The sequence below is a fragment of the Chelonus insularis genome, unplaced genomic scaffold (genome assembly GCF_013357705.1).
Source record: "Chelonus insularis isolate UGA/USDA-ARS -01 unplaced genomic scaffold, ASM1335770v1 contig_42_pilon, whole genome shotgun sequence".
Lineage (NCBI taxonomy): Eukaryota > Metazoa > Arthropoda > Insecta > Hymenoptera > Braconidae > Chelonus > Chelonus insularis.
Window position 1 is genome coordinate 998957 of NW_023276578.1, and position 19677 is coordinate 1018633.

The following is a 19677-nucleotide window of genomic DNA, read 5'->3' on the forward strand; positions in this document are numbered from 1 at the left end:
TATTGAAAAGTATGAAAAAATAAATATTTATTATATAAAAAAGTGTAGTCTTTTTTTATAAATATCCCTTACAAAAATACGTAACAAACGAATAATTTTATTATTTATAGTACTTATATAATTAAAATAGAAATGATCGTCGTCGATAGAAAGCCTCTTCATGAATAATTGGTTTACCAGTAATAGTATTAATTTTACTATCAATAATAGCTCCAACAAATGTGTAACAATACAGACAACCGACTAAAATTCCTCCTAGATGTCCGACGAATGAAGCGTTGGGAACTAGCATATGAATAAGTACTAGTTCTGCCCATACTGCGAATTTACTTGGAACTCTAAATCCTCCTACATCGTGCAGTCTATCTCGTTCTTCGCACACAACAATTACTTTCAGAGCAAACAACACAGCAGAGAATCCAATAGCGCATGTTGTATAATAAGAGTAGTCAGTTGTTAACTGCATCAAAGCCCAAGATAAAAATACGTACATTGCGCTACACCCTAATGATAGTACTCCAATCAGAATTCCAAAGTTCACTGTTCCATACATAGGTTCTAAATAAGCTCCTTTCAACAAGAATGATACCATGTTGTAGTACAAATGCATATCAGATCCATGTTCGAAGTTTGATACAATGAATGATCTCCAGTCTTTATATTTAAGTACTTTGACAGCTGATATACATACATCTTCAGAGTTCCAAGGTACCTGAATAATTCCAGTGTACAAGAGAGCCTAAAACAATTAAGTTTAATGATAAAAACATTTTATTATTTAAATAATCTTATTAAAGAAGATCAATACTATTTAATCATTTTTTATTAAATTAAATTTAAAGAAGAGAAATTTACCTGAGACACAATTCCAAATAGAGTTACAGGTGGTATTTTATCAACTCCATAATTCATTGCTTGCATTCCCAGCAAATAAATTCCGTATTCTAACCCTGGTTGTCTTCTCCGGACAGATCTACTCATTTTGTAATTTTTATAGCAAATATACTATAACACTCAAATTCGTTTACTTTCTTCAAAATGATCTTGCGATTGAATTCAAAATTTTCAACTGTTTGTTTGCAGCTTTGAATAAAATGCTCTATGAACTGTTGATACTGGACTTCGGCACAGAAACTGCTTAAATATAAAAAATAATTCAAGCTGAATAATGCTCGAAATTTCGAGTAATTTCATTCTTGTTCGGATATATTACGTCAGAAAACGTTTGAGAACTCAAAACATACACGTCAGGAGGAGGTTAAGAAACCAATCCTATTGACGGTATTTTAGTTTTTTATATAACCGACGGCATCATTTTTATCTTGTAAATTAAACCGGGAATTTAATTCAAAATGTCACCTAAAGAATAAATAAATGTACGAAAATTTATCATTTAATACTTTATTTAGTTTTACATTAAATACAAAACCTAAGTTATATTTGTGGGAAAACGACCTATTCGATGGAATAGAGCTTTCATAATAGGATTAATTTTCGCTAGCTCATAACTTTGATGATAAGGAATATCAAAAAATGTACAGTAGGTGGTAAATTTCTTCAATAATTCAGGATTAGCATCGATTGTCCCTGTTGTTAAATAATTATTTAACAAAGGTTTTAACTCTGGAACAAATGATTTATTTCATTATGATTTATATTTTAAAAATTTTATGTTATAAAATGATTCGTTCTTACCTTCATCCCATGAGTTGATAATCAAAGCCACTTTCTGTTCAATGGCAAGGACACTTTCACTACTAAGTAGTGCATTTGATTTTTCTAATTGATTTTTTAATAACATATACGAAGATACCAACTTAATTTGCCAAATAAGATGACTACTTGGATACTTTTCAATTATATCAGTACTTTTGTACAAGTTCACCCAAAGTGGTAATAAATTAACTTTATCCTTAATTATACATTCATATACAATGAGAGCCATGGTTTGTAAAAAATATTGTTCTGACTCTGAAACATCTTGATTTTCATTTTTCACATTATTACAAATTACTGTTTTCATTGAAGATGAAGCTCCTTCACTAATATCCATTTTTTCAGAATAATCATAAGATTTATCTAGTCCAAAAGTATCACTTAAAGTTTTGTTCGAACGTTCACTTCTTCTACTTCGATTTTTAGAGATCTTTGATTTATTAATTTCACTAATAGGCTCTGTTAATTTTTTTAAAAAATATTGAACAATATTTAACACAGTTTTATCACTAGTAAATGAAGTAACGTATTCATGTCTTGCTGCCCAAGGAATCACATCTTCTGTAGTTAGAGTTTGAGCAACAAGACTACGAAAACCATGAGGATCTTCCATGTAAGATAAGCATCCAGCTCTCTGTTTAACATCTAACGAATCACATTTAGACAGCATACCTTCCAATAACTTCCAATTGTGCCCTCGTTCAAAAACAATCTCCCAATATCTTTCATCTTTGAGCTCAACCTTTTCAAGGCTTTCTAGCTGTGGAAGCAAGCAAGGTGCTTTGAGAATAACCTTTTGACCTCTTGCTAATTTATCTGACTTAAAAGTCAGCCGTACAGTAGCATAACAATACTGTTTACTATCAATATCTTTCGGTAGAATTAATCTTGGCTGAGCAGCAAGCACATAAAGATGTCTAAGAGCTTGAAGATGATACCTATTATCATTACTATGCGTTGGAAATTTAGGAAACAGTGAAATAATTAATGCTGCAACTGCACTAGGACTATTCGACAAAGTATATCTTCCACCACCAAGAAAAGTCAATCCTAAAGCCATATGAGTTGCTAAATGAGATCCATAAGTTACTACACTACTAGCTGGCCCCACTCTTGTTCGTATTTGCCGACAAATTCTCATAATCTCTAAGTTTCCTGTACCTGCCATCACAACAGCACATGATAACAGAGTGACGTTCAAGCAAGTTTCAATTGTGGATTTTCCTGCTAATTCTCCAATAGACTTATGCAATAGAGCTGTGAACATTTGTGTGTAACTAAAGAGAGTTTTAAATGCATTTTCATTCGCGCTTCCAGCATATTTTAATCCTAAAGCCATACAAGCACCTGCGATGATGTTACAATAGGCTTGATTCATTGTCTCTAAATCAACATGTTGAGTAATTTCAGGAGTTGGCTTTTGCAATCTATACTCATAAACAATATCAGGTACATGACTTGAAACCCATGCTTTAGTAGGTTCAATTTCATTCCAAAGGATCAACGATCTGGCGAGAATTCTCAAAAGCAATAGATCTGGTCTAACAAAATCTAAAAGAAATTGTGTACCTGGAGCGCGCATCCATTCAGCAACTGCACGATTTCCAGAATTAAAATACATTAAACCTAAAGCAACTGTAGCTCCAGGACTAGTAACATCGATATTAATAGAATCGCCTTCACGAATTTGATAGCTAGGAGACTTATATTTTTCTTTCTGAGCACCAGTAAAAGGTCGAACGTTTCCGCCAACCATATAATAATGAAGAGTATCAGGAATATTTCCTAAATCTGGTTCACTTTCTCTTCCTAAAACTACTAGTCCTAAAGCTAATCCAGCAGCTAAGGAATAAGACTCACGATCAACACAGTTCTTCATTTCTGGACCTGGTGGTCTACCAATTTCCGATAAAAGTGCATGAGCTATGTGTCTATGAGCTGTTCCTTCATAGACCAACCCTACTCCCATCAGTGCGGCAACTTGAACGTTTTGTTGGACGTTTAATTCAATACTTGTCGGAGGAAGAAGAGTTTCAACATGTAGTGAAAGTAATTTGGTCATTGAAACATCCATGGTTCCTCTGTGAGTTGCAGAAAGTCCTAGTAAAAGTCCAACATTGGTAGTTTCATGACATTCAACAAGGTATTCATATAAACTAAATGGTGCGAGTTTCTTTAAGTGGCCATTCAAACCCAAAGCCATTAAAAACCCTGAATGTTCGATTCCACATTCACTTTGTTGTTGTTTATTATATACAATCCAAGTTGAATCAATATCTGATGCATCAGGATGAATACGAAGACCTGCTGCTACTCCATTATGAAACAGAGGCCACAGATTCATGTTTGGAGGAACATCAATGTGTCCAAGCTCAATTGTAGTCCCTCTTAAAGCCGTTTTACCCGTTAAACATAATCGCGGAATTGGTAGTTGCTCAGTGATGATTGGTGTTGATGTCCTGAGAGTAAACATACCTCTAGCTACTGGTAGAGCCATTGTTCTAGCACACACTGCACATAAATGACGTTCTTGTTCTTCAATAAAATCATGGTCACTCACTTCAGGTCTCTGAGTAATTGCTATTCTAACTGGTTTAGAAGAATTTAACATTCTTCTCAATTCAGCTACTCTATGATCTTTATTAAATCTCAATTTCAAAATAGTATCATCAAAATTCATACCATCATCTTGTTCTGGATCTTTTATCGTTGAATTTTTTCCAGGTTCAATATCTGATTTTGTTGCGTTCAAATGTTTTTCTAAAGCAGCTAAATCTTGACGATCGACCAATTCATAAGCTTCTGTAGGCCAATTAGGTGGTGGTCTTTCTCGACATCGGTGCATCACATCTTTAATCATTAAAGCGATTCCTGTTGGTAATAAATTTAAATCTTCTTTTTTCATTCCTAACTCATAATACATAAAAACAATTTGATCAGTAACTGGTTTTTCTATCTTTTTACAAACATCTTTTTCTTTTAAGCCAGTATCTTGATAATCAACTCTACTTCCCGCTGGTATAATTAATTTCACAAATTTATCAAGCTCCACTGCATTACTCCGAAATTCATGAGCTAAAAGTGCTACGAGTTGAATTATGTTTTTTGTCCTAGAATTCACTCGCATTAAATAAGGGAAGGGAGGCACTTCAGAACCTTTTACAAGATTATTTATCATCTCAAAAATACTTGGTGGTTTTGATGGTATAAAATTTGGAAATGTTATCTTCTGAAGATCTTTAGAACTAATTTGAGAAAAATTTATTGATGGAGAACAATGAGTTGGAAAGTCTATAAAATAGTAATAAGAATACCAAGTAAGATTCAAATCACTACTAAGTTGATAAAGAAGTTGAGCTAAAAATGGCAAACTTTCTTCCATCACACTGTTAAGTTTTAATTCTTCATATAAAAGATGTAACGAAAAAAGAACTAAAGGTAAATGTGGGAATAAAATTGCTTGAGTGTTGATTTTTCCAATGTTTTCAGGTTCACTAACTTTTTTCACATCTTCTTGTTTTTCAGTTACAAACTTTGTCAAATGTAAAACATTTACAAGATGATCTTTAGTTTTTTGATGCTCTTCAGATTGCAAAAGATATGACCAATCGTTATTAGATCCTGAATTAGTTGTTTTAGCTTTTTTCGGAACCACAATTGGGCTACTTTTTTCTTTTTGATAATCATTATCATTTTTTCTTACAAGTTGAAGCCTGTCAACATCATATCCAAGTAACGTAAAAAGAACAACAATAAAAAGATGCCACTCTTGATTTGAAGAATAATCTTGAGGTCCAGGTGCATTTCGAGCACTGTACCATTTAACCAATAATTGCATAGCTAAATCCCTTTGAAGCACACTCTTTAATGCCTGAAGACAATTGGTAACCAGTGGAGAAGTGCTGGCAGTAGGCAACGCTACTCTGTAAAGAGCTTTATTTCCATATTCTAACGTTATTTTATTACCAACTGCTTCTTTGAAGCCAACAAGACTAGAATCAATTAATGAATTATCTAAAAATGTTGAAGGTCTTCCACAATTTCCACCAACTGGACTAAGAGTATGCAGAGCTTCTTCGAATTTTGGATCATAAGGAGAAGAATTATGTCCAATTAAAGAACTTCTTTTAGGAAAAGGTGAACTTAATTTTAAAGTACGTTTGTTAGTGAAATAATTACAGCCACTGATTGATGGAAGGGTATTGCTGATGTGAACCTTTCCAACAGGTGTTACTCCTGAATAAAGAGTAACGGTACTAGATGCGTCAATAGTGGCAATCATATTCAATGAAGAAAGACTCACAGCATCTTTAGCAACAATATGTGTTGACATTCCGAATATTATTTGTTGTTGTTTATTAGTCTTTTCAATTCTTACTAGAAATAATTGTGATTTACAAGGCACCAGATAGCCAAGATATCCTTGACCAACGAGATCTGTTGTAAGAAATACTCTTGAAGCCTTATCAGGTATGGAATCTTTCTGTGATCCAGAAGCTTCTGTCCAAACATGATCAAGACATATTTCTGGATACAAAGGTTTGCTGGAAGGCATTTGGGCATCTTGAAAAAGCATGCTGTTGCAACTGCTTGGATTGTGTTGAGACTGACACATCATATTTGTTACTGCTGTTTGATGAAGTCGAGTTTGATGAAGCATTGGTCCTATAGAGCCAGAAATTAAAGAAGAAAATGTTGGATGAGTTGGCGATTGACATCGAGATATAGTAGCCATGGGACTCTGAGATCTTGAGTGAGCAGTTTGATGTGGAGATGGTGAAGGAGCTCCTCCAGAGCAAGAAGTCGTGTAAGATGTTCCACGCGAACCAAATGGACTACCTGATACACCTAAGCCTAAACTACTCATATGATGATTTGGAATTCCAAAGAGACTCATTTGAGCTTTGGCATTTGAACTTTTATTTGCAGATGTACTTGTTGCTACATGAAGTGGAGAGGCGTTTATAGAAGTGTTCCAAATACTTGAAGTAGTATCACAAACTACTTGACGTTCTTCTGAAGATGCTTTTCTGATTTTATAAACAGAATGAAGTCCAGTTTTTGTATCATAAATAACGGCTAAAGACGGTTCAGTGCTTGTAAAAACAATTTTTAGATTACTATCACGCATATAATTAACACCACCATGTTTAATTAAAACTGGACAAATTTCATCAAGTGGATGAGTTAGCGAAAAAGCAACAGGTAAAGAATTTTCGTTTTGTCCAGCCCATCTGCTAATTTCCAAAGAAGTATGTCGAGACAATGGGACTTCAGACTTTTCCATTAAAATTCCATATTTCGTAGCCCAAACAGCAGATATTTGAAATTGCAAGCTTGACATGTAATCTTCACCTTCTGCAGTAAATACTCGTAATGTATAGTTATCAAATAAACAAATACTTTCAATAGTTTTATCAACTTTCTCATAATCATCTTCCTTATCTTTGCCTTTTTCTCTATCCACTAATGTTGGAGTATCTGTACAGAAATTACACCAAAGAGCATGCTTGATTTCAGATTCAAGACAATATGATGTTTGAAGAACCTGGGTTTGTGGAGAGCCTTTTGTATGTACTGCCACTTTTCCTGAGCAGTACAGCTCTTCTTCACCACAATCTACATTTTCTCTAATAATCCAAAATTCTCTTGGAGTCCTTTCAGATATATTAAATTGACTGAGCCTTTGTAGTAATATACTGTCATTTTGAATAGGTTGATTTGCCGAATTTTTTCGTTGGATTACAGTTCCTGGATGGCGTTGATAAATACGTCGTCCACCAGGTATGAACTCCTGTAATTATGTTTATATATGAATTTTTTTCTAAGTTAAAAATAAATAAAAGTAAACATAAACAATGGATTTCAAAAACAGGTTATTTTTACCAGTGGATCTGATGCAGCGATCATTTTTTCCACGATTTCATCCAGATTTGCAGAATTTTTTTAAAAAGATAAGCTGATAAACGTATTTAACGTTGAACACCAGATAACTAATCCTGTATTATATTGTAAATTTATTTATTAAAATATAAATAATGACACTTTTAGGTTAGAAACAGTTTCACTATGTACTGTAGCCGCGGCCATATTTAAATGACGCCTGCTAAACACGACAACAAATAATCACGCTATTTAATAAAAGTATATTATTTCAAAATATCACATCAAAAATAAAGTTGATTTAGTTTTTTAAATTTTATTTTACCAAAGCATACATATTTACAAATACTTTGCAAAACAGCAACTGCCAGGGATCAATTTGAATAATTTTGAGTTAAATTTTATAGAGCGCTATTATTTAGACATCTTTAATTTCTATGTAATGTTTAATTTATTATAATAAATATCAATGAGATGATACACGGTATAAAAAACTCAGATAAATCGATATTTTGACAAAAAACTAACTTAACTATAAAAATTCTGTGTATTTTTTCTTGATAGATAATTATTTCATTGCCATTTAACTTTTTTTCGAGAGAGAGATCGAAACAAGACTAGTTAAATATCACGATTTTTACGCCAGTATAAAAGTCATATTCAAAAAATGATAATATTAAAAAAATAAACCAACCATATTAGTGTAGCATTAAACTTAAATATTAAATTCGCGTCGAATTTCGATCTCTAATTATCACTTCCTTCATTCCAAGAAGATAAGTGATAAGAAAAATGTTACAAGTGTTACGTTTAAAAAACGTGAGAGATGTTGTGCCGAGCATTTTTTTGTGTTTTCATTTAAAAAATTAATATAGTTTTATCAATCACATGATTGATGATTATAATCTATAGTCTATAGTTTATAGTAGTAGCTCAGAACGTTTTACGGTGTATCGCTCTGCTTCCATCTTCATCATATTCACGTTTGCTCACCCACATTTTTTTGAATGTATCCAGTGATGCTAAAATGGAACCTCCAATCCACGTACTATATAAGCGTTCTTGAGGTGCAGAAATCTAATAAAGAATTAAAAAATTAATCAACATATTATCAATCAGACTAATATTATATCAAACATTATACATACCCTTATTTTTATATCTTTCGGTGCCAATTTACGAATCTCTAGGAGTAATCTATCACCAAACCCCTAAAAGTTATACATGATTGATTTATCAGTGTTGGTTTGATTAAAATAATAAATGGTACTAATAAAAATAATTAATTACTCTGAATAATGTAGAGCCTCCAGATAGTACGATGTTTTGGAAGAGCACCTTTCGCAAATCTAGATCTGACTTGAGTATTGAGTAAATTAATACTTCATGTAATCCATCACATTCCTCTCCTATGAGATCTGGTCTAAACAATACCTCAGGCGCCCTGAATCTAGCAGGACCAATCTTGAACCACAATAAATTATTAATTCATCGCAACTGTTGTGTTTACTTTACATTGAAACTTATAAATACCTCTAAGGAGCTACCGTCAGGTAAAATATATTGGAATTTCTCTGTTTCTACAGTCTCTTCTTTCTGGGGATTGCTCGAAAGATAGCAAGAGCGTTCTTTAATCGTTCGAACAATTTCAAATTCAGCTGTCGTCTTGAAGTTTACACCTTCTTTACGCAAAAGCAACCTAAGATATCGGGAGACATCTCTTCCAGCAATATCTATCCTCATTATGCTGTGAGGCATTGCAAATCCTTCATAGATAGGTACAGCATGTGTAACACCGTCTCCAGAATCAAGCACAACTCCAGTCGTTCGACCAGTTGCATACAAACTGAGTACAGCCTGCATTGATACAAATAATGCAGGAACATTGAAAGATTCAAAAAAAATTTCTGCTGCTCTTTCTCGATTTTTTCTTGGATTTAATGGAGCTTCCGTTAGGAGTACTGGATGCTCTTCGCTAAAAGTTGATAATTGGTCTTTACTATAAACGTAAGACCAAATTCTTTCCATGTCATTCCAATCTGTGACAATTCCATGCTCCATAGGATAACGAAGAGATAGAAGACCTCGATGCTCTTCAGCTACAGGACCAACAAAAAGGTCACCTTCTAAAGCACCTGCCATTACTCGTACATGCTTTGGTCTTCCAATGCTAAAAATGATTTTAAATAATTAGAGTTTATTTATATAAAAATTTTTACAGTAATAACCGGCATGGAGTCGCCATCTAGTAATAACCTCCAAGCCTTCATTAGTCATTTAATAAATTTCTATCACGTATTTTAAACTTACTAATTTGGAAATCGACATTTTGGAATCTGATCACCAGCAAAGCCCGCTTTTATTACTCCAGAACCCTAGAAGAATATTTTCATTAATGTAGAATTATCTATTGATTTTACTCGGAGCATGAATCATTTGTCATATATAAGATCTTTGATTGGAGAATTTTTTTACAACAAAAATAAGTATCTGATGTATATGAGTTTATAGCAATATGAAACAATTGAAAAGTTGAATAGATATTCGCATGTTTCTCAATAATAAGCCTGTACATTTTTTTAAAACTTGATACAACAATATGGCCTGTCTTGTTTGACATGAAAAAACAGCTCCAAAAAAAATAAGATCTATTCAAAACTTTTCAAAGACAATCTTACGTTATCGATGACGACGGGCTGATTAACAATAACGTCATACGGTTCCATGTTTTTTACACTTAATTACCACGTTTTTAACGATAATTTGATAAATTTTTAAACTGCTATCGAATTGTCATACAGACATACACCTAAAATTTTAGGTGAGACGTGAAGGTTGTTGGAAATAAATATCCAGGTTAACCACACGTGTTAAAATGATCATGATAACCAACCTCTAGGATTTTTTTTGCACAATTGAGCGCGTAAATTTGACTCTTACGTAATAATTCATCAATTTCAACAAATGAAATTAAAATATATTTCTCGTCGACATTGGAAAAAAAAAATTAACTCGAGTTAGTTTTATTAAAAATGTGTTTTTTATTGTTTACATTATATAAAATAACTATAAAATAAAAAAATGCAAATTCAATTTTTATTCTTCTACTAACGTCCAAGTAGAAGTATTCTTGTGGTCCTAAAAAAAGTTCATCAAAGAGAGTCTAAATTAATTTTAAGAAATTTGTAAATTTAACTTACTAGATATTAATGATAAATTCGTACCTTTAATTGGATACCATTGGCAGCTAAGCTTTTTCGAGAATCATCACATGCCTTTAATAATTCACCTTTCGTGATTTCTCGACCACTCAAAGCTATCTGTCTTACAGTTCCTCGAAAAGCCACAAAGTCATCAACTAATCCTGAAAATTTTTGTTCATTTCCGGCCTTTTGTGTCAACTTGGTAATACCAAGAGCTGACAAAATTTTAGAGACATAAATTGCAACGGCATTTATACAGACAATATTATTAGCAAATAATTTTTTTCCACTGCTCTGTGAATCATTCACAGTTTTATTCACAGCGTCAATTAAATCTGAAAGTTGAGCGATAACTTTTGGAGTAGCAAAATCATCACACAATGCAGAATAAATTCTTTCTTTTGCTTTGTTTAATTCCTAGGTATTTATAAAATTTTCAATTAATCACGATCAGATATATTAATATAGTTATGAAAAGTTACCTCATAAATGATGTTTTCATCAATTACTCCAACAGGTAGTTTTCCAGTAGCATAGTTCTTACAATTACTATAAAAATGATTGATTTTGTTCATAAGGGTGACAGATTTTTGCATAATTTCATGACAAAAGTCGATATCTTGAAAAGAATATCAAAAATAATGAGTAAAATGGTGATAAACGTTAATAATAATTAATGCAAAAGATTTTAAAAAAATGAAGTACCATTTCTATAATTAGTTGTTAAACACATTAATCTAAATTCATTGGCTGTATATTTTTCAAGTAGTTCGGGAATACTAATTGTATTTTGCAGACTTTTTGACATTTTAACATCTTCTAAATGTAAAAGACCACTATGTATCCAGTAATTAACCCATTGATCTGTTTGATGATAGCAACATGATTGGGCTTCTTCATTTTCATGATGAGGAAATATTAAATCAAATCCCCCGCTGTGAATATCAATATTGTCACCTAAAGTAAAACTGAAAATATTGAAAAAAATAAATTATAGTATCTAATTATTATTTCAATATAATTGCTTTTGCTTAAACCTGCCCATAGTGCTGCATTCTATGTGCCAACCTGGCCTACCGGGTCCCCAAGGACTGTCCCAAGATGGTTCACCTTTTTTAGATGCCTTCCATAAAGCAAAATCAAGACTAGACTTTTTAATAGCATGACGTTCTTCAGCTTCACTTCTACTGAATTTTCCATATTTACCGTATTTTTGTGTATCAAAATATACAGATCCTGAGAGATATAAAATAAAAATATAATAATGTGTGAGTATGTCATTTTGTTGCTACGTACCATCACTTGCAAGGTATGCTGAATTATTTGACATTATTTTATCGATAAATTGAATAATTTGAGGAATATAATCTGACACTTTACAATACAAATACGGTGGCATTATGTTTAATGAAGATATATGTTCATAAAATTGTTGTTCATAGAATTTAGCTAATTGTTTCCAGTCTGAAAATTGTGTTGACCCTTGAGATCTTCTAATTATTTTATCATCAATATCAGTGATTCCCATCACAGCTATCACATTTATATCAAAAAATTCCATTAAAATTCGTCTAATAATGTCAAATCGAATGTAAGCACTGCAATAAATATTATCTAATGAAAATTTAAGTATAATTATTGTTCAAAATGTATTTTTACAATTTTTTATTGTTACCAAGCGTGTCCAATGTGAGAAGTATTATATACTGTTGGGCCACACATGTACCAAGTGGCGATATTTTTATTTTTAAGAATTAATGGTACTTTCTTCTTTGCTAATGGATTATAAATAAGAATATTTGTAGGAAATCCTTCTGGTTGTTTCCAACGTTGTGCCTGTGGGTTATTTATTTGTTGATGGCATAATCTCTTCCACACACAAATAGGTTTAAAATAAGCAAATTTCATAGTTTATGATTTACTTAATAACTTGTATTAAATAATTAATGATTCTTTATATTTTTTACTATTATTCGTTACTTTTTAAAGCTTGCCGAAATAGCAACTATACTGGGACGATTGTTGACATGTTTGTCATGCCGGTCAGCTGTGCTCAATTAAATGGCGTTGAGTGAGTGTGATGGGAAAAGAAGAATGATATAAATCTAGCAATAAAGATTATAAAAGTTTTGACGAATATAAATTTGGCTGTTTTTATTAAATAGGTTGGGATTCTTTGAATGTAAGCAAAAAAGTATATGTATTAATTAAAGATGTAGAAAATAACATCAAATTATCAAATGTAACCTCTATTTTGTAATAATCACAATTAATTATGTTGTTTATTTTTTATAATTAAATTTATTACAGAAATAAAAATGAAGTTTACAAGAGCATTAAATGCACAAAATTTGTATCGAATGACAAAATTTAATTGGTTTGCTCATACAAAACGAAGATTAGTTATCTCCCCAGCAGAAGCTAATGTTGCTTCTAGAGGGTTTCCAATTGTTGAAGCAACAGACATCATAAAACCACCACCACCTCCCGAATGGTATGCGTGATAATATTATTTATTCTTCAATTACAACTGCTTCTTTTAACTATGTTTCATTTTGTAGTGATCCCAGCCTTCTTGAGGGTATAATACCACCAGAACCCATTAAATATAATCCGACACATCCAGATTGGAAAGAAATACCTTGCTTAAAATATGATTCTAATGACTTATTAGTATTGGGTTTGAGTCAAGCTCAAGTTGTGACTAAAACATTATTTATTAAAAATGCATTGCCTGATAAAATTGAGGCTTTAGCTGAAAATCCAAGTGAAAATATCCAGAACTTACTTGAAAGGTAATTTTTAAAATTCCTTCAATTTTATCAGTATAGACTTTATTAAATAATTATATTGAAATTTTATAGAATTGTCTATACTTCTAATATTTTTGATGCGATTCAAGTGAAATTACCGAAAAGAAAGGATCCTAAGAGACCAGCTTGGGTTTTTCCTAGAGATTATGGAATACCCGATGTGCGGAAATCGTAAGGATTGACATTTTATTCATATTAGAATTTCATTCTGGGATGTTTATAATTTATTTATAATTCTATCATATTTTTTAGACGTAACATGGTGGTAAGCATGCTTCATCTTTGTGAGTTATTAAGTGGACCTTCAATATCACAACAAAGGCAAATAATCCAAAACGGATTAATAAAAGCATTTATTGGTAATAACTATTTAATGCATAATTTTAATCGAATAATTTTGATTTAACAAGTAAACTAACAGTTAAAATAATCTACTGTTAATAAATGATATTATTTACAGAAAAAGATGATGAAGTAGTGATGTTCAATTCAACAATTGATTTCATGATTATGGCTAAAAATAGTTTGACACCAATAGATAATCCAGAGAATTTTTCTGAAATCGCATTACCAGATCTATATCCATTGAATAGTCTTGCTGGTTTACAAAAAGAGCATATTTACCAAATAAATGATTTATATCGTAAGTAACAATTATTAATATTTATAAAAACTTCCCAAATCAATGATTTAATATTCCTTTGATTGTTTAGCGGTTGCAGCTGAATCTCCATTTCGAAACATCCATACAATATTTGTTTATCACGATGTAGAAAAAGTAAAAAATTTAAGTGAACTACCAGTTACTCAGCATCAAATTGAGGGAAGATTGTTGATGAAATCATTTCTCGCAGCTGTTGCAAATGCCAAACAAAAATATGGAGGCAGAGTTAAAGATCTTTCAGAACCGATAACGATTCAATGTATTCATATAAATCGAGGATCATTCAGTTTCTCAGTATTCCAATTGAACACTATGGATATTCATGGCACCAATGATAAATGTAATTATTGGTGGTCTACACCACAAATCAATTTGTTTGAAAAAGCTTTGTACGAGAACGGTATTCCAATTATGACAGGTTTTAATCCTGATGTGTTTAAATACTTTTTAGCATTTTATAAAAATATGTAGGTCTTAATTTTATAAATAAAACGTTATATCAAATTTGAAAAAGCCTTTTTATTAACTATAACTTGTATGTTTATTCATTTTATTGATTCAGATTTTTATCATTCAAATTCCGGATGTTAACATTTATATCGAATCGAAAATAATCGCTCTCAGTTAACTTCACTGTGAAGAATTCTAGATGTCGCGATGATCACTAATGGCGAAAAATTCAATGTGAATCGAGCCATTGTTATTATTGTTTAATTAAAATTTCTACAAAAATTAGTTTTCTTTTCATGTATATTCACATATAAGTTTAATTCAGAATTATTTTCTGTACTAGTGGAATCTGCTTAGGATATAAGTACTAACTTATCCTATACATGTATATCAATGTCGACTCGGTATTCTGAGTTCGACTATCGAAAATGTACCATTGTTTAATTAATTTTTCAACTTATTATGATTTATAGTGGCTTTTTTTTATACTCAGCGATTCGGTAACATTAATTTCAATTCATTTTCAACTCCCTTATCTTTCGTAACGGTTTAAATAGATATTCTATTTTGATCCATATGCGTTTACATATATGACTTAATAATCGAAAACTACTCAATTATAAAAAATTTATTAAAGATGTTCGAGCTAAAAGTGTCATTGATTTCAACACTGAGTTTTCATTTCCACGTGTGACGAGCTATACTGATATTATTGGTTTAACATATTTCCAATATAGTTTAGAAGAAATGAGCTAGTGCAATAATAGTGACAAACGCAGTGATAAAACGTTGAGTGAAATAAACTTTGTACCTATCACTTATCATTTTTGATGTTACAATTTACGAGTAATCTACTGAGCAGGATATATTACGAAATTTGTTGATTTTATTCTTTCATCATATTCATATACTTCAAATAATGAAAAGCTAAGTTACTTAGCTAAATCTAATTTATACATATATTGAGTACATCACTATTTAGAAGATACACACTTTTATTGGTAGTTGTACATGGCAAGCACTTCAGTGATCATAAATAAGTTTTATCATAAGAAGTCTACTCCAATACAATTTTTTTGTTATTACATCAACTTTGATTGTTAAACTAAATATAATTCTAATTTAATTGTTAAAACTGTTAATTTTAATCGGCAAGGTTTTTTTTTTGTTTCCAATGAAATCAAGAAAAATTTGTAATTATATGAATTAAATTAATTATAATTATTAATACCTGTAAAACTTAATTGAGAAATACAGAACTTTATGCAAGACCCTAAGAAGATAACGAGAACAGAGACAAACGTAAAAAAAAAGAATTATCAGTGAACAATTGTTTGTAGGGAGCAATTTATAATGCTTTGTTTCGTGCAGGGAATTCATACACGTGAAGACTCTAAATCACGACGATTAAAAAGGTAATTTAAAATTATTTTTTTCATAAATTTTTCTTTTTTTAAACAAACAAGCATTTCAACATTTATATTATGAATTATGTTGATCTATAAATTATCATTTTTTCATATTCACCGACAAATTTAATATTTTTTATCTAATCATTTAAATTTAATATAAAAATTATATAATAGGATTGATTTCATTTTGATTGAAATTCTGACTTTCATTCAATTTGAAAAATTTAATATATCATGTGACAAGGAAGCTTTCTGCATAAGAAATTAAATACTTTATTTTTGTTTGCAAGTTACAGGCGATTGAAATCTAAAATGATTGAGTTCATAGCTTCCTAGATAATTGAATTAAGGATATTGAAATTTGTTGAAGCTGACCTGAAAGAGTACTATGAGGTATAAATAAGTAACAAAATCAAAAGTGTCGCGTTCGAAACTATATGATTTTGCATGGAATATCCCCTATATAGGTCATCTGGATCTATAAGAAATCGTTCAGCTTCTAATACTCCCATTCAAAAAACTGTAGGATATGATCAACAGTCACAACAAACCAGGCCGTCACCGATTAACGAACAACCACCGAACATTCGATCGACAGTAAATAATTTTTCATCACTAAAAAGTCCGAGTCATGAGGGTTTAAATAAATGTTCTGACAGGTAAAAAATAAAAAAAAAAACCTTTTTATAAATCTTCTTTCATTCAATATTTGAAATTCTACAGACATCAATTTCTGACAAATAGTCTTATTTTGGATGTAGTTTCATCTTCAAGGCTCCATTTATGCTTTCAATTAAACCAACTTACCTAGTGACAATATTTTTTCTCTTCAATATAAAAATGTGTTTAGAAAAACATTTCAAAGTTATCAAAAATATTTACCCCTCCGACTGGACTACGTATCAATTATTAAAAGTTAATTGGAGCCATATGAAGTTACTATTTCAGATAATGTTATTTTAATTGTTCTTCATTTTTTCGAGTGTATCCCCTTGGTAGTTAAAAAGTAGAAAACTATACTCAATAAAACCATAAGTAGGTATCTTGAGTTTCTGATCACTTTTGACATTGCTTTATCTCATAGTTTATTATTATATTTGTTAGATAATTTCATGCTCTATTTATATGATATTGATAATCTAGTGTAAAAGTATAAAAAAATAGTTCGAAAATATTTTCACTAGGTTAGTCGGTGAATTTGAAAAAAATATAAAATTTCTGTGATATCTGACAAAACTCAATAAATTCCCCTTATCTGTGATAACAGATATTTATTATAATGTTTGAACAAAACAACATTTTCATTCGCAGCCAATTACTGAAGCCTTTAAGCAGGAGTACACCGTCTATGACTGGTGGCAGTATTCAGTCACCAACAGTTATTCGTAGATCATCTACAAGATCATCTCCATCTACAAGTAGTGCAAGGCAGAAAAAGTTCAATCGGCATTTTACTCAAGTAATATTTAAAAATAATATTCTCTACTTTAAAAACTTGTGAACTTATTGATAAACTTTAATTTAATTAAATTTTTTTACTGTTTCAACTAGGTTGCTCCTGATGAACGTGTTCTCAATTATTATAGTTGTGCTTTAGTAGGTGATATCTTATTGCAAGGTCATCTGTATATTACTTCAAATTATTTTGCTTTTTATAGTAATGTATTTGGATACGTTACTAAACTTCTTATACCTATTATTTCGGTCCATAAAATTAGTAAAGAGAAGACTGCCCGAATAATTCCTAATGCAATAGCTGTAGTAACAGAAGAAGAAAGACATGTATTTTGCTCCCTTTTGTCGAGAGATTCCACATTCAAATTAATGATACAAGTTTGGGATTCTGCTTTGGAAGGTAAACAAGCAGTAAGCAATGTATCTTTACCTGTTGAAGTAAAGCTTTTACCGGATACATTGTTGATCGATGATTCTGAGGCTAATATAGAAGAGGATGATTCAAGTATGTCGGAAAGCGGCACAGATCTCACCTCAAGACCTCCGACTATTTGTACTGATACTGATAGTGTAACTCCTATTTCTTTAAGACCAATGCCAGCATCTCTGAGGTTGGATTTTTACTTAGATATTATATCGCTTATTTGATAACAATAAATAATATGAATTTTTTTTTAGGTTCGACCATAATATAAGTCCCAAAAATTTTTCTAATAAAAAATTAGAGAAAATCAGATCATTTTGGTGGTTTCGATTAAGATCTAGTACTATAATGATACTTTTAGTGGGATTGTTAGCAGCACTTTATATATCTGCAGCTTTTATGATGATACGTATTGATAAATTACACACCACTTACCTCAATCATCCTCTTACTTCGCCAGAAAGATTTACACATGATCAATTTTTGCAATACATCAACAGAAATCTTGAACAAATTATCAGAGTAAGTATTTATTAGAAATTATTTTTTTCAACTTAATAACAGTTGAAAAATTGTTTATTAAATCGAATTTAAATTACAGATTCGTCAAAGCTTACAAATTTTGTCACAACAATTTGTTCAAACGAAGCAAGATGATGTCGCTTATCATGGTGTTGAAAAGAGTAAATTAAAATCTACGGACGTATTCAATTGACATACGGAAACATTGAAGATTACCTTCAAAATCAAGAAGTTTCCATATATTGTTTTAGTACATCCAATGGTTCAGAATATGCATCACCTATTATATTTTTTATTTTAATGCATTTCTGTAATTTAATTATGTAATTTTACCCATTTTCTATGGACTATTATGTGAAATATCGCTTAGAAACTTTTCAATTTAAATATTGAATGTTAATGAGCTTCTAATAAGCTTTTGCAGTGAATAAGTAAGCAATTTGACTAAAACAATAATATCTTAAACAAATATTAAAATTTAAATTTTCAACTAGTCATTTTTTTATACTAGAAAAAGATAAACGAAAATTATAGCTTCGAAAGAAATTGTAAAAATGTATATTAAGAATATTCTTATTTGAAATTTTATTTTCTGTTATTGTTATATTCCAGTATACGAAAGTTCTTGTAGGTATATTTATATACTCGAATCATTTCAACTACAATACACATGAAAATTTCAAAGGGACATTTCTATAATTAAATTATTTTCAAACTAGTGGCATGTCAATGATTCCAATGATAAATGGATTTAACAGAAAAATTTTTTCAATCAAAAAAATTTTTTTAGCCAGCTTAATTTGTTATAAATAGATATTAATGAAGCTAATAAAAAGTTTGACTGTGATAGTAAGTGGTTGAACATATTGAGAACGTTTTTTGTATTTATAGTTCAGCCGTCTGTACAAAGAGAGCAGACTAAGTATAATTTATTAATTAAATTATATATATACATATTACAAGATAGATAAATATTATAATCAGTTAAATTAGTTCAATCAAATATGTATATTAAACAACCTAAATTATATTTTTAAAAAATGTGTCATGAACGTTCTTTGTTATGTAACAAAATTTATATTCCGGTGTTCACAATTTAGTTGAGGAATATTATTATTTATTTATTATCGTTCAT

At 30.7% G+C, this 19677-nt stretch overlaps 6 protein-coding genes across 12 annotated transcripts; 2 read left to right on the forward strand and 4 right to left on the reverse strand.

Moving 5' to 3' along the window:
- Positions 1-8: 8 nt before the first annotated feature.
- Positions 9-1258, reverse strand: LOC118069774 (rhomboid-related protein 4-like). Its single transcript, XM_035088093.1, has 2 exons — positions 856-1258; positions 9-739 (listed from the first exon to the last, which is right to left on the reverse strand). The coding sequence occupies exons 1-2, from the start codon at positions 979-981 to the stop codon at positions 122-124; spliced, it is 744 nt and encodes a 247-aa protein (XP_034943984.1). The 5' UTR covers positions 982-1258; the 3' UTR covers positions 9-121.
- A 127-nt stretch (positions 1259-1385) lies between these two features.
- On the reverse strand, positions 1386-7798 carry shtd (shattered). Its single transcript, XM_035088024.1, has 3 exons — positions 7603-7798; positions 1696-7510; positions 1386-1623 (listed from the first exon to the last, which is right to left on the reverse strand). Exons 1-3 carry the CDS (start codon positions 7624-7626, stop codon positions 1430-1432), a joined length of 6033 nt encoding a protein of 2010 aa, XP_034943915.1. The 5' UTR covers positions 7627-7798; the 3' UTR covers positions 1386-1429.
- A 174-nt stretch (positions 7799-7972) lies between these two features.
- Arp1 (Actin-related protein 1) lies at positions 7973-10443 on the reverse strand. Its single transcript, XM_035088040.1, has 6 exons — positions 10278-10443; positions 9910-9974; positions 9133-9769; positions 8890-9063; positions 8748-8810; positions 7973-8676 (listed from the first exon to the last, which is right to left on the reverse strand). Exons 1-6 carry the CDS (start codon positions 10323-10325, stop codon positions 8533-8535), a joined length of 1131 nt encoding a protein of 376 aa, XP_034943931.1. The 5' UTR covers positions 10326-10443; the 3' UTR covers positions 7973-8532.
- A 186-nt stretch (positions 10444-10629) lies between these two features.
- On the reverse strand, positions 10630-12730 carry CysRS-m (cysteine--tRNA ligase-like protein, mitochondrial). 2 transcript variants are annotated; one of them, XM_035088070.1, is made up of 7 exons: positions 12478-12730; positions 12099-12400; positions 11840-12038; positions 11508-11770; positions 11285-11421; positions 10824-11219; positions 10630-10737 (listed from the first exon to the last, which is right to left on the reverse strand). In XM_035088070.1, exons 1-7 carry the CDS (start codon positions 12708-12710, stop codon positions 10696-10698), a joined length of 1572 nt encoding a protein of 523 aa, XP_034943961.1. In that variant the 5' UTR covers positions 12711-12730; the 3' UTR covers positions 10630-10695. The 2 variants fall into 2 exon arrangements, with proteins under 2 accessions (XP_034943961.1, XP_034943962.1); XM_035088071.1 differs by having other exon boundaries at positions 12099-12416; positions 12478-12596.
- A 118-nt stretch (positions 12731-12848) lies between these two features.
- Positions 12849-14786, forward strand: mRpL37 (mitochondrial ribosomal protein L37). The gene is made up of 7 exons (XM_035088072.1): positions 12849-12984; positions 13113-13296; positions 13364-13597; positions 13667-13786; positions 13868-13974; positions 14076-14258; positions 14329-14786. Exons 2-7 carry the CDS (start codon positions 13121-13123, stop codon positions 14748-14750), a joined length of 1242 nt encoding a protein of 413 aa, XP_034943963.1. The 5' UTR covers positions 12849-12984; positions 13113-13120; the 3' UTR covers positions 14751-14786.
- A 181-nt stretch (positions 14787-14967) lies between these two features.
- LOC118069730 (GRAM domain-containing protein 2A-like) lies at positions 14968-19531 on the forward strand. Of its 6 annotated transcripts, none has more exons than XM_035088027.1 (7): positions 14969-16144; positions 16432-16534; positions 16609-16800; positions 17453-17600; positions 17693-18207; positions 18275-18542; positions 18622-19531. In XM_035088027.1, exons 2-7 carry the CDS (start codon positions 16530-16532, stop codon positions 18733-18735), a joined length of 1242 nt encoding a protein of 413 aa, XP_034943918.1. In that variant the 5' UTR covers positions 14969-16144; positions 16432-16529; the 3' UTR covers positions 18736-19531. The 6 variants fall into 6 exon arrangements, with proteins under 6 accessions (XP_034943916.1, XP_034943917.1, XP_034943918.1 ...); XM_035088028.1 differs by having other exon boundaries at positions 16438-16534; XM_035088030.1 differs by having other exon boundaries at positions 14972-16144; positions 16668-16800.
- The last annotated feature ends 146 nt before the right edge of the window (positions 19532-19677 follow it).

What these genes read in the sequence shown, in the direction of transcription:
- CysRS-m (XM_035088070.1), bottom strand. Translation starts at nt 12,710, where the DNA reads ATGAAATTTGCTTATTTTAAACCTATTTGTGTGTGGAAGAGATTATGC. An exon ending in GAATGCAGCACTATGGGCAG is followed by an intron (nt 11,771 to 11,839) that starts GTTTAAGCAAAA and finishes CAATATTTTCAG; the next exon opens with TTTTACTTTAGGTGACAATA. An exon ending in CCAATGGTATCCAATTAAAG is followed by an intron (nt 10,738 to 10,823) that starts GTACGAATTTAT and finishes AACTTTTTTTAG; the next exon opens with GACCACAAGAATACTTCTAC.
- LOC118069774 (XM_035088093.1), bottom strand. Translation starts at nt 981, where the DNA reads ATGAGTAGATCTGTCCGGAGAAGACAACCAGGGTTAGAATACGGAATT. An exon ending in TATTTGGAATTGTGTCTCAG is followed by an intron (nt 740 to 855) that starts GTAAATTTCTCT and finishes TAATTGTTTTAG; the next exon opens with GCTCTCTTGTACACTGGAAT.
- shtd (XM_035088024.1), bottom strand. Translation starts at nt 7,626, where the DNA reads ATGATCGCTGCATCAGATCCACTG. An exon ending in TCGCTGCATCAGATCCACTG is followed by an intron (nt 7,511 to 7,602) that starts GTAAAAATAACC and finishes ACATAATTACAG; the next exon opens with GAGTTCATACCTGGTGGACG. An exon ending in TATCAACTCATGGGATGAAG is followed by an intron (nt 1,624 to 1,695) that starts GTAAGAACGAAT and finishes CATTTGTTCCAG; the next exon opens with AGTTAAAACCTTTGTTAAAT.
- Arp1 (XM_035088040.1), bottom strand. Translation starts at nt 10,325, where the DNA reads ATGGAACCGTATGACGTTATTGTTAATCAGCCCGTCGTCATCGATAAC. An exon ending in CTGACGGTAGCTCCTTAGAG is followed by an intron (nt 9,064 to 9,132) that starts GTATTTATAAGT and finishes TTGTGGTTCAAG; the next exon opens with ATTGGTCCTGCTAGATTCAG. An exon ending in CGAAAGATATAAAAATAAGG is followed by an intron (nt 8,677 to 8,747) that starts GTATGTATAATG and finishes ATTCTTTATTAG; the next exon opens with ATTTCTGCACCTCAAGAACG.
- mRpL37 (XM_035088072.1), top strand. Translation starts at nt 13,121, where the DNA reads ATGAAGTTTACAAGAGCATTAAATGCACAAAATTTGTATCGAATGACA. An exon ending in ATCCAGAACTTACTTGAAAG is followed by an intron (nt 13,598 to 13,666) that starts GTAATTTTTAAA and finishes GAAATTTTATAG; the next exon opens with AATTGTCTATACTTCTAATA. An exon ending in ATTAATAAAAGCATTTATTG is followed by an intron (nt 13,975 to 14,075) that starts GTAATAACTATT and finishes TATTATTTACAG; the next exon opens with AAAAAGATGATGAAGTAGTG.
- LOC118069730 (XM_035088025.1), top strand. Translation starts at nt 16,589, where the DNA reads ATGGAATATCCCCTATATAGGTCATCTGGATCTATAAGAAATCGTTCA. An exon ending in TTAAATAAATGTTCTGACAG is followed by an intron (nt 16,801 to 17,452) that starts GTAAAAAATAAA and finishes TTTCATTCGCAG; the next exon opens with CCAATTACTGAAGCCTTTAA. An exon ending in CCAATGCCAGCATCTCTGAG is followed by an intron (nt 18,208 to 18,274) that starts GTTGGATTTTTA and finishes ATTTTTTTTTAG; the next exon opens with GTTCGACCATAATATAAGTC.